At 39.6% G+C, this 13,477-nt stretch overlaps 1 protein-coding gene across 1 annotated transcript; it reads left to right on the top strand.

The window, feature by feature from the left end:
- The first annotated feature begins 8,268 nt into the window (after window positions 1-8,268).
- On the top strand, window positions 8,269-13,004 carry LOC135462513 (toll-like receptor 6). The gene has a single exon (XM_064739739.1). The coding sequence runs from the start codon at window positions 8,269-8,271 to the stop codon at window positions 11,245-11,247; it is 2,979 nt and encodes a 992-aa protein (XP_064595809.1). The 3' UTR covers window positions 11,248-13,004.
- The last annotated feature ends 473 nt before the right edge of the window (window positions 13,005-13,477 follow it).

The raw sequence follows: 13,477 nt of genomic DNA on the forward strand, positions 1-13,477 counted from the left end.
CAAACCCCTATTACTTGTCACACGGTGTGATAACTGGTAAACTGTCACGCATAATTTGTGAATTCAGGCCTCTTGTTACAGCTAGAACAGTGATGACAGTGTGATCGCTGACAAACTGTCACAAGACTGGTGAAATACCGTCTATGACCACAGTTATGGTAGAGAAGACGGTGTCACAGCTAGCAAACTGTCACACATAACCGGTGAATTCAGGCCCCTTGTTAGAGCTAGAGCAGTGATGACAGGGTGATAGGTGGTACACTGTCACACATAACTGACGAAACCAGGCCTCATGTCAAAGCTAGAGCAGTGATGACAGAGTGATCGCTGACAAACTGTCTGGTGAGACAGACTGGTGAAATACTTCTTCTGACCAAAGTTATGGTAGAGAAGACGGTGTCACAGTTGGTAAACTGTCCCACAAAGTTGGTGAAACCAGGCCTCGTGTCAAAGTTATTGTACGAAAGAAGCAAGGACAGCGTGTCATCTGGAAAAATAACACATAACCGATGAATACAGGAATCCTCAATATACCTAAGTTAAGATTTTCTTCAATCGGTTCATGTACAAATGTAAATGCTGATAAGATGTCTATGTTTGCTCTACAAACGACTTGTCCAACTAATGGGTCATCACAGGACTATCTTTACGTGCTCCCTAAATTACTAAACAAATAAAAAGTAAATTAATATTTAAAGAAAAAATAAACGTATGCAGAATTAAAAAAATAAACCCACACTACTGGGATTATTACAGACAATCCGTCTTCTTCTATCAACGTACATAATCGCTACTATAACGTAGAACGGAAGTACATTTCTAAAATATTTCGATGACCCCAGATACAATTTTTGAAAATGGCGTTTTACAAAAAATATCAAAAAGTATTGGAACGATTTGCACGTAAACTGCAGTGGTGAGTGCTCCATTCATGGCTCTATTGCCAATGCATTTAAACCAAAGAACAATATCAGAGCAATTTTCACGTCACTACGTACATTCCAAGGTGCTCTGGACACCAGCATGAGCTGGACTTGAACTCACAGCGACCGTGGTCATAATGATATAACGTGTCATAAGGGCTGTGATGGTAATGATACCATGTGTCAGTATGATTGTTACCATAATGTGATATGAGGATTGTGGTGGTAAAGATATCATGTGTCACTATGATTGTTACGCTGATGTGACATGACAATTTTGGCCAGAATGATATAGTGAGACAAAACTGTTGTAGTGGTAATGATATAAAAGAGATTATGACTGTTGTAGCATTTTGACATAGTTATTGCTGTCATAATGATATGATGTCACATAATGGTTGTGGTTATTGTAATATAATTTGATATTATGATTGTTTTCATGTCGGTATGTCGTGACATAACAGTTGTGATGGGATATAATGACTGTGGCGAAGCCAAGATGACGTGAGAGTATTTGCGGGTGCCTGCCACTTATGCCAAGAGACAGACTCAACGTTCAGGTGACTATATCACAGCTAAACAAGATTGTCTGTGTGTATATATATACAATACATTATAAATGCACATAGAGTATGACCCAAATCCGTGTGGGTGACATTGTTATTGAATGCAGCTCTCTGACCTAGATGTACAAACATCCTAGACATTTTATCAACTTTCCCTCCGCAATACACACTCTCTTATATTTAACTTAATGCTACGTTTTCTGAATGGTATTCTAAGTAAGATTTGCTCCTCTTTTACATGCGTGGTATTAAGTTTGTGTGTTTATTTGATTGGTGTTTTACGCTGTATTAGGTCCCCCTAGTATTAGGTCTAAAGGCTATGTATACACTGTCCCGGTGCAGGTGGGTTAACGCCATTTATGGTTGATAGTGTACAAATGCAGTGATGATAACTGTAGGTCACACCGGGATTTGAACTCCAATTCCAGACGCTTCCACCACAAACTATAACTATATTTCTCATGCAGGCACTAAAAACCTTCTCTCTTTGTTATAAAAATGGGCACATATTCTGATATGGAAGATATGTTTATTGCTTTATTTATGTCTTAATTTATGTATACATGTATTCTTAACTGCTCTTTTAGGTAGTTCTCAAGAATATTTTCTCATGTGGTAATGGTGCCTTCCTTCCCCAGCTCACCACCTACGTGCAATGTAAATGTTACATGACTTTTCCTCAGTCAGAAAACAACGTTACCAATATAGAACACATATCCGTTGACACATCTTGGCATACTGTTCGTTTCTTTCATATTGCCTATCCAACTCACCAATAAGCCCAACCCTGGGCCTATCTGAGTAACAATACCTCTGATTTCAATTCATGCACAAGTGTGAAAAGCAAAGAAAATGCCAATATAAAATATTAATTAGATGAAAGACCATTAAACATTGTCCATTCAAACGGATTGATTTAGTTTTTTCAGATTTAAAGCCTAGGATTCTATGTTTGTCTGTATGGACCCAGAGGGTACCCGTGATTATACAGCAATATTTTGGCTTGAAATAGTTCGTTTTAAGGTCCATTTGTTGGATGCACTCATTGCTCTAAACGAAGATGCATTTTAAATGCACACCACTCTTATGTGTGTCAACTGACAATAAGCTGAAGTGGCATCACCGATCCCAATATGGTCAGAAAAGGCAAACGTAGAATATGGAGTTTTAAATGCATTTTATTAGGTACACAAACGTTCCAAAAATAAATCGAATTATTTTCATGGAAAATATTTGGTTTATAATTTTACATGCATTTCATACTAGCGTGTTCTTGGCCTTTAATGAACACTCATAGTTGACGCTGTTGTTCAAGAAGTTAGCCAATTAGCTTCCTTGCGAATATAAACGTCTGTTGCACTCAAAGACCATTGTTTCGTTCATAATTTAAAAAAAAAGACAAAAAGAACAAAGGCCAAAGAAGATTACGATTCTCGTATGAAAGTCATGCGACAAGATGTAATGGGAAGTGATGCGTGTGAACGTGTGTTAGCTTTTAGTAGCTTTTTGTGCTTACAAGCATGATTATCAAACAACTGGTAATCGATGAATCTTCAGATTCATCAAGATTTATCAACGACTTACTCAATGTGACTACTCTAGTATTTCCAACGATTAAATTGTCACGTGTCACTGACTAAGGACAATTTTGATAGCCAGTATGATTGATTTTACTGACAGCTGGATTCAGGCGACTCTTTAAAAGATATAGACTAAAGCAGCGTGAGTATGGTGGTGAGTTTATTCCGGTTTTCTCCCATTATATTGCTGGCGGCGTGGTAACTTTATTATTTATTTATTTGATTGGTGTTTTACGGCATACTGAAGAATATTTCACTTATACGACGGCGGCCAGCATTATGGTGGAGGAAACTGGGCATAGCCCCGAGGGAAACCCACTACCATCCCCAAGTTGCTGGAAGACCTTCTCACGTGGACACAGACCCCCATTACAACTTCCGTTTTTCAGTAGTTGTAGTTCTGTGTATTTTAGGGTGTAAAGTTTTTTTTTGCTACCAGCCTGCCGTTTTTGGTGTACAGGTGCATGCTTGGTATCAAAATGATGGAAATTGTCTAAGCTTTGGGCAGGTATGAGTTTTAATGGTGAAAGTTTGCAATTCTAGGCGAGAGGACACAAGGAGACAGGTGGTGATGAGGCTGCGAGTGACGTCCCCTTGGCGTTGCTAGGCACTCCTCCCAGCTGCCGGCATGGAAAGGTCCAGATTTTGACGGGCAACCTATGTCAAGATTTTTACAGCTTCTTTCTCACAGGCTGGGCCAGGTATGCACCAAGCTTATTGGCCAAGGAATGTTTGGGACTGAGCTACAGCGCTAAACGTTAACATTGTCGCTTATGGAAAACTAATTGGGGTCTGTGGCCACGTACGGCCGGAGAGGAAGCCAGAATGAGCTCACAGCGACCGCATTGGTGAGAGGCTCCCGGGTCATTACGCTGCGCTAGGCGGCTAGGCTAACCAACTGAGTCACGGAGGCTCCGCCCTGGTATAAGGGAAAGATGAACGTATCTTTTGAATAATCGAATACGGGGTATAAACCAAGAATCAAAAAAATAGTTGAATATAAACAACGGTATTTAAAAAAGATAAACATGCAGTTTGAAAATATTACATGAATATTAAATCAAGTTTTTGGCGGTAGTATTTATATCAAAATGTTCTGACTACTACAAATACAATAGGGCTTCTTTTGTGTACTCTTTCCATCTAGATTCTCTCTTATATATTTGAAGCGACGCCCAAATGTGTAAGCTGATGCCAGTCTTTATTTAAACTAGTTCCAGAACTTTTCAAAACCCCCATACATACCATGGTACCGGTACATAGGACTTCCTGGAGAGACAAAAAAAATATGTGAAAATTTATAATATGGACATAAGACGATGATATCTATAGTGTCACTGCGTGGGTTAAAGGGTTAAGTTTGAACATCCCTGATCCATCAGGGATTGAGAGCATGGTTAATACATGTACAAGTCTGCATAAAGGAAGGTTACTGTAACAGTGGGGATGACTGGAAAGTGGTCATATGTACGAGGCATCACTACGTAAATGTAAACGGTTTCACAACCATTCGCCCCACATGCTGAGATCTCTAACAAGAGTGGAACGATTTACATTTAGTTAATGATGTCTCGACTTCATTATTATTACTGACCCTTGTATGACTATGACCCTTAAGCAGTACACTTGTTATATTTTTTCTAATTTCAGCAGCTGAAAGTGGGAAGGTAAGGCACCAACCTGCGGATGGTCGTGGGTTTCCCACGGCCTCTACCCGGTTTCCTCCCACCATAATGCTGGCAGCCGTCGTATAAGTGAAATATTGTTGAGTACAGCGTAAAACACTAATCAAATGAATAAATAAAATAATTTCACCCTCTCCGATAGCACAGTTGGTAGAGTGTGCACGTCGGGAGGTGGTCACATATAAGATGTTAAAAGATGAAGTTGTAAATTCCATCTTGTGCGTTCAGCTATACACGTGTCAGTAGACTGAACGAACCCTTTAGTCGTCATATGCCTGAGGGGCCTCCGTGACTCAGTTGATTAGCGCGCTAACGCAACGTAATGATGGTTGTGGGTTTCCCACGGGCTGTGCCCGGTTTCCACACACCATAATGCTGGCAGCCGTCGTATAAGTGAAATATTCTTGATTACGGCGTCAAACACCAATCAAATAAATCAATAAATCAAATGATTGAAAATGTTTAATCTACGACGCTCAACTCTGAGCAGTAACTCACTCTTCTTATTTTTCACGTGATGTCGGTATACATGTATCCTATATTTGTACAAAAGCAACTCCTCCGTCTAAAGAACTGCGATATTAGATGTAAATTTATACGGGCCAACAAAAGCTGTTTTTGTCGAAAAATCTGGAAAGGTCTGAGGTCGTAAACCAATTACAATATCTATAGCTTTCTCTAGAGCTTAGCCAGTTTTCCTCGTTGTCGGTAAAATATTCTTAAGTACGACGAAAAAAAGAACAGTCATTTGAAGATCGTGAATGAATATATGTGTTGACGTGCATTGATTCTGGGGCACAGTGTTTTGCACATAGGTGACAATGAACGTTGAGCCCCTAGGGATCTACAAACTTAGGGTACAAACGTGTTTTCTTAGCACTCGATTTAAATATCTCACATTTTCAAAACGATGTAAAATGTATGAAACCGCTTTGTTTTCGTATGTATATCTACACTTTTTTTGCGAATTTCACATGTGTTTTGTGAAACAGGCGCACAAAAGGACAATAACACACGTTTTAGTCAACCCGTAAAGAGACTATCATCCGTGGAAGTCCGGTGTTTTCTTTTGTAAGGATATTTCACATTCAGAAGGAAACGTTACCGTAGAAAACAAGATATCACTGTTAAAATTGTATATAAAGTTTTACACATTTAAAAGCAACATTTATAGATTGTGTGAACTTGTTCACCTAATACAGTAAAAGTTTCACTAATTTCGCAGATGGGATCAAATGATACACAGAATTTTTTACCAATAGGTAAACATAGTCGTATTAACTTACACTCGGTCAGGCGCCTCCGTGGCTCTGCTCGTTTAGCTCGCTAGCGCAGCCCAATGACCCAGAAGCCTCTCACCAATGTGGTCGCTGTGAGTTCCAGTCCAGTTCACACTGCTTTCCTCTCCGGCATTACGTGGAACGGTCTGCCAACAACCTGCGGATGGTCGTGGATTTCCTGTGTCCGGTTTCCACCATAGTGTTGGCTACGGTCGTATAATTCAAATATTCTTGAGAACGGTGTAAAACACTAATCAAGTCAATAAATAAAATACACTCAATCACACTTTTAATATCGAAACTTTTCAATAACTGTAACGTTAATGCCACCAGTCCCCAACGGAGATCATCCGTTCTAAACGCTTTTTTAAACCATCCAAGAAATAAAAGACTATATTCTGTAGAGTGTCATATAGGCCAACATGTGCATCTACTTCAATTTCCGATGCACCTGTTTAAAATTTGCTTAACATTTACAGGTCTGTTTCAAAAGTTCTCAGTGACAAATGTTTCTCTATTTTATCTGCCTGTTGTTACAATTAACGTCAGTCTCAATAGACAAAGTCTTAATATTGAACATAAATTTAATTGAATCAATTTGATCAATAATCACCATTACCAGCACATCTATCCTTAACCATAAATTAAAACTTTGTTTTTTTTTTTCGTTTTTTTTCAGAAAAGGTTTAACACAAAATTTCCCTAGGGTTGTGCCCGATATTCCCCCGCCATAATTCTGGCTTCCATCCATTTAGTGAAATATCCTTGACTACTTCATAAACACCCAATCAAATAAATGCATAAATCTTTTTTTCACTATTGTTCAACGCTTGACTGCAAAGAATTTTTTACACAGCAGTCTGCCTTTCCCAAGCAATTAATGACTGTCACACATGAGAAGTATGGGCATGCGCGCCATATGTCTTTGTTTATTTATTATATTAACCCCAAAAATGTCTGAAAATTGGCGAAGAACCTCAAACTGAAGATATAAACTTTCAAAATCCAATGTACATAAAAAACTGTCCCCTATTGATACATTTTTTTCACATATGAAAATGACAAAGAAACTCCCGTGCTTGTTGTTTTGTTTCTACTTCAGATTCGCCATGTTTAAAATCCAGTTTCCAGTATAACATGAGTGGAGTGGCATTTAAATAACCAAACCTATTAAAATGATTTATTTATTTATTTATTTGATTGGTATTCTACGCCGTGCTCAAGAATATCTGCCGGCGGCCGGCATTGTGGTGGGAGTACACAGGGCAGAGCCCGAGGGTACCCCACGACAATCCGCAGGCTGCTGCATACCTTCCCACTTACGACCGGAGAGGAAGCCAGCATGAGCTAGACTTGAACTCACAGCGACCGCATTGGTGAGAGACTCCTGGGTCATTACGCAGTGCTAACCAACTGAGCCAGGGAGTCCCCCTATTGAAATAAAAAAATCTAAATCGCTCATGATATAATGAGGTACATCTATTGCGGAAATAACTTCAAACCTTCACTAGTAGTTTATGAGAACATAATCTTAAGGTCAATATGCAAATTAATTTGGGTGTTCACTTCGACACAGGGTGAATAAAACATCGCACTACGCGCCTGACACTTACGAATACAATCTATTGATACATTGGATTTATCATTCTCGGAGTCCCCGGTTAGTACAATTCCAGTTATTACCATAATAATACATTTTTCGTGATAAGGCTGAAAAGCATTTTTTGTATATAAATCTACTGTGTAAATAAAATAGTATTGACTATACTTTGACACGGTTTCTTGTTGTGCACTGTGACGTCCTGTTTGTATGTCAGTTTCACGTGACTGAGGCTCATTGACCAATGGAATGGCTGGAAAAAAGAGATAATTATTTCTATACATCCGCATCTTTACGGATCGCGGTGACAACGCATACTATGGTTATGAAAGAGAACAAGACTCAGTTTACTTTTGAGATATTTGGTAGGCTATCATCCTGAGACATGATCGGTCAGTTTTTGTTAAGGGGGATCTGACACGTCAGATGGCCCAGTACACATTCTCCAGACGTTAATCTTTTATTCCAATTTTGTTGAAAGGAATGCTGACTAGACAACGTAACAAAGAGAGTCCATTTTTCACGCAATCTGCCGTGGTTCCGCCCCTCAAGAACTAAAGTGGGTAATGAACATAGGCCACGCTGTACTTTTTATAAGGCATGTCCACAGGTAGTCAATGTAAAGTGAAGCACGATGGGGACAGTGAACGCTGTTCTCACGGTTCTAGCCATATTCGCCACTTACTGCAATTCTTTGTGTCCAGTTCATCCCAAATGCTCCTGTAGACCGGCAAATGGCACAGACGTTGTCTGTACACAGTTCAGTAGAACGATTCCTCGATTTTTGGACTCGCCCGTCAACTTTCGACGTCTAAGATTGTCAAACAAGCGGACTTGTTCAATCGAAGAGGGCTCCTTCTTGAATGTGAGTGCCACTGTGTTAATCATTAACTATGTCCAAATCACAACGTATGGTTGCGAGGATTTTGTTGGACTGGAAGCGAAGCTCGTCCAGTTGTTCGTCTCCAGAACTACGCTCAGCTTAATCCCAAAATGTGCCATTGCTAACCTGACAAGGTTGACTAGACTCGAATTAACGTACAACCAGATCACTGATATCCACACTGAAGATTTTGAAAGCCTCAAGGATTTAACATATTTAAGTCTTGCCGGGAACAAAATTACAAATGTCGAGCCCGGATGTTTCAGAGGTCTTGACAAATTAAGCACATTAGACCTAAGATTCAACAACATTGCTCAACTCTCAGAATTTTCGTTTCAAGGTCTGGTGTTTCTGAAGACGATAAATTTGCAAAATAACAGCATAGTCAGCCTGCCTCTGAGAATCTTTGATACATCCACGAAGCTAGAAAGTGTACGTCTTGACAACAACGACTTGGAGGCACTTCCGGGTAATATTTTTGACCACACTGTTAATCTGAAATCTTTTTATGTTACAAACAATCGGTTATCATCTCTTCCACCTTTGATATTCTCCAAAACTACCAGTTTATATCAGCTAGACCTCATTGCAAACAAGTTGAGAGATATACCTCTGAATCTGTTTAACTCAACTCCTGGTATTCGGATCATATATTTGTCAGATAACCAGTTAACAACCTTTAACTTTGATGTCGTATCAGGATTAAAGAGTCTTCAATATCTGCACGTTAACAGAAAAAGAAACAGCCCACAGGCTATAGATAGCTCCAAGTACGAATCCTTCATCAGCCGTCTCTTAAGGAACTCTCCTTCAGTCGTCTCCCTGAAACTTAGAAACAACGGCATCAAATCTCTACCGCTGGGAGCTTTCAGTGAATTGAAGGTGCTTAATACATTGGATCTCAGTCAGAACAACATCGACGAAATACCGGAGGGATTTCTGGCCAACTCCCCCAAGGTAAAGTACCTTATGCTACAACACAATCACATCAAGGAGATTCCACCAGATATCTTCACAGATTTGGATTCAGCGCTTTACCATCTGGACTTGTCTGGTAATCAACTGTCATCCACTGCCGGGAAGAGGTTAGTGGGGCAGCTACCGAAACTCACAAGTCTTCGTGAGCTTTTCCTGTCAGATATGCCACTACCCTCCCTGTCAGATAACATCACAGAACAGCTCGGCCTGATGAATATACTACATTTACGCAACTGCTCCCTAGACAAGACAACTGAAATTCGCAAAATGTTGTCTGCAAAGGAGACCGATTTTTCGAAGAACAGTCTAAAGACATTCGGAACAGCCAGTGGACCAGTGAGTATTACAATCTCTTACATGACTTTGAACATATCCTATAACTATCTTCCAGAGATTAACATATTGTTTTCTCCAGTGCGGTATATCAGTATAGAGCTTTACGCAGACAACAACCAGATAGAGAAAGTTACGTTATCTGGCAATGGCACCACCTTCGTCTACTTCCGACATTTAAGCCTGGCCCATAATTCAATCAGACGTTCCCTGAAAACATCACGTTTAAAGGAATGCACCATTTTGGATCTTTCACACAACAGGTTTTCAAACGTTACAGAATTCCCCTTGATGGATCCTTCAATATCAACCCCTTGTACAACTTTCCAGGTGATCACTTTGAACTTTTCTCACAACGTTATTACCAACATTTCCCCAAATGCTTGCCTTGGTCGCGTCACTACTCTTGACCTCAGTTACAATCAGCTAACAGCACTGCCGTTTTTAATCCCCGTCTACAAAAGTCTGACCATAACTCTGAAGAGTCTTTTCTTGATGGGAAATAAGCTCTATTCCTTGTCACCCGATATACTCGGAGGACCACGTACTTCACTTCGCACTATAGATATCCGTTTAAACCAGTTTCGTGAAATTGACAATTTGAAAGAAATCATCACATCGAGCCCTCTCGCTGAGGTTTACCTGGCCGGGAATCCACTCAGCTGCAACTGCAGTTTAGCGTGGATGAGGGCTGAACAGGTCTCTATGAAGTTTGACAAGGTCCGATGTCAAACGCCCCCAAAAGCCAGTATGTTCCTTCTACAGTGTTATTCTATGGAGTCTTGTTTTCTGGGCAAAACATCCTTCCCACCTTCGTCCGCTGAAACACATACATTTTGTGACGAAGACATCGCCTTGGAGATCTATAATCTGACTTGGAGTACGAATAACGAAAAGATTGAAATTCGCTGGAATACACAGGGACCAGGAGGGGTTCGGGGCATGAAGCTGACCTACCATGACACACAGGACTCTAAAATTGACACACAGATACTGATTCACCCTGACCGGAGGTCCGTCGTTATGGACGAGTTGTTAGAGGGTCGTACCTACAATGTCTGCATAGTCGTGGAAAACACACCGGAATCTTTATCAGACCCCTCCTGTGTCGTTGTCACAGGCAACAGACGCAATACAGACGCCTCCTGTGCCGTTGTCACAGGCAACAGACGCAATACACAACTAATGATCATTGCCCTTGCTGTCTCTCTTGCAGTGTGTGCAGTCGCATTGTTTGCACTGTTGTTTTGCATGTTGATAACGCGATGCGGTGCAAAAGTGTGTTTTCAAGCAAATCCTGAACAGCCAACGCATTGCCCTGTTGAAAAAACTCCATATCGTGCAAATTATGCCAACGCCAATTCTGAACAGTTTACGGAAAACGATTATGCTTATGTGAACGATAGTAACATGATATGAAACATTCAGGAACCAGTCGAGAAACTACGCCAGGACAATTTATGAAGGTAGTAAAGACACGGGAATGTATGGTCAAAATACAAAAAGACTTCTTTTAATAACACGTTCCTTTATCTTCTAGAAAGGAAAATTACTTTATTTTATTATTATTTCTAATTTTATTATGTTATTTTTTTTCTCTTGCAGAATGTCACTTATTTATTTGCATCCAAACACTGTACTTACATGTGTGTGAAATTATGACAAGTAAATGCAATTTAGAGTATGACATATGTAAAAAAACTGTTAGTGGAGTGTACACTGTACAGCGACTGAGGAAGAGATTTTTCTTCGAGTACTTGAAATATTTCGTTACATGCATTTTGTTTTTATAATGTGTAATGAATATCCCACTGTATCTTTCCTTGCCATGTTTGCAGTGTAATTTTACTGATACTTATATCCGACGTATGCCTAGCGTGTAGTGTATAACCTATAGTATTATTATGCATTTTAGAGTTGCTACGTTTAAAATTTTGTATAATATGAACAAATTTAACTTGTGTAGGTCAAACAAACTAAATTTATGTTAGTGTATCCATGTGGCTCACCTGTGCTAAACAAAAAAAAATTGGCCACGTCCATTGTTCATTTGGTTTTTAATAATTATGACGTTACCCGAGGCGATAAGCTCTTGTTGTCGAAAGCAAGCTGGTAGAATAAGAAATATAGTACTATAACTGCCATGACTTTACAATAATAGGCAAATGTAACAAATTGATGTGCAGAGCATGTCTTGTTGGGTATCATTTACGGTTTATTTTCAATAGTGCTAAATGAATATAGGCGACAGGTTTAATAAATGAAACAAACTATATTGCGAACCTTAATGAAGTTCCGATTGTATCATTTTTATTTACTTATGTCATTGTTGTTTAGCATCATAGTAAAGAATATTTCGCTTAATAACGGCGCCGGGTAGACTTCCTCGGGAAAACAGCGCCCCAGCTAGCCAGATGTGGACTCGAACTCATGACCCATGGGTCAAAGCCCAGTTGCCTCCTGTTAAAACGAATGTTTTAAATGTAATCGAGAGTACTTGACCCCAGCCAGTTATCTGTATACGGACACGTACACCGGTAAGTCTGGTTGGTTCACCTACAATGTACGAGCATTTCGATAACACCTGCATAGACTGATATGGAAATGTTCTTTCTGTTACCGATACAAAACTAAATTTAGATGGATATACGTAATAACATGCCTGTCACACGGGTACAGAGTTCGTCAGAGAAAACATATGTGTTTATGATTGATGTGGATTATGAGGACTTTGACATGCGTCTTTATATGTCTTTATTTATGCATGCACGTGCGTGTATGTATGTATGTATATTTAGGTATGTCTTTGCATATGTTAACCCATCCAGTGGTTGCTTATTTTTGTGTAAATAATCATTCTGTAATACAGATAAAAGATCAGTCAGAGAAACAGAGCTCAAGTCAGCATAAATGCGATGAGCGACAAGCGACATTCAGTATGTGTACAATGTCTTCAATAAATACATCCCAAGGTTCTGCCACTTATCGTGTGCATGGCTGACCTACAGAATGTACCCAGGCGTTTGTATGTGCGTTATTTTATTTGGCTATGTATTTTTCTATTCAGATAAAGACTCAAGATGTCCATTACAAAGACGACGTTTTGACCTGTGTAACCTGTCAATCAATCCAACCACAGACGTTTTTGCTGTACTGTTCGATCTTCTTTGACAGTTCATGAGATTCAAATTTATTCATCACTTTTATGTAAGAGAGTGATTTATTTTAATTTATAGGGGCAATACATGTACATTAAGCAGGAGAGCATAATATACGCCGCTTTTACATTTGAGAAAGCGGACAGTGGCATGGTGGATAAAGGCGTTTGCATTTGGATGGCTATGACATCCCATACAGGTGCGAGTTCAAACCCAGCCTTGGGTTATGTTGCTAACTGGATTAAAAGTGCCCATATTCATATGATATTATATTGTTTTGAAGGACCGGTTGAACCATTGTATGTATATACGAATTAATCATTATGTTTCATGGAGATAAATTGCTAGGAGCTTTTGACTTCGGATTTGTAGGACACACGAGCCGAGGTTTCAAGCCCGGCAAGGTTTACTGCGGCTTTGGTGATAATAATAAGTTAACTAAGCACGTGTGACCGTTAGTGCACTGCAACATTTGTTGAAGAGCGCTTGTG

This window comes from Liolophura sinensis, chromosome 2 (genome assembly GCF_032854445.1).
Source record: "Liolophura sinensis isolate JHLJ2023 chromosome 2, CUHK_Ljap_v2, whole genome shotgun sequence".
Classification (NCBI taxonomy): Eukaryota; Metazoa; Mollusca; class Polyplacophora; order Chitonida; family Chitonidae; genus Liolophura; species Liolophura sinensis.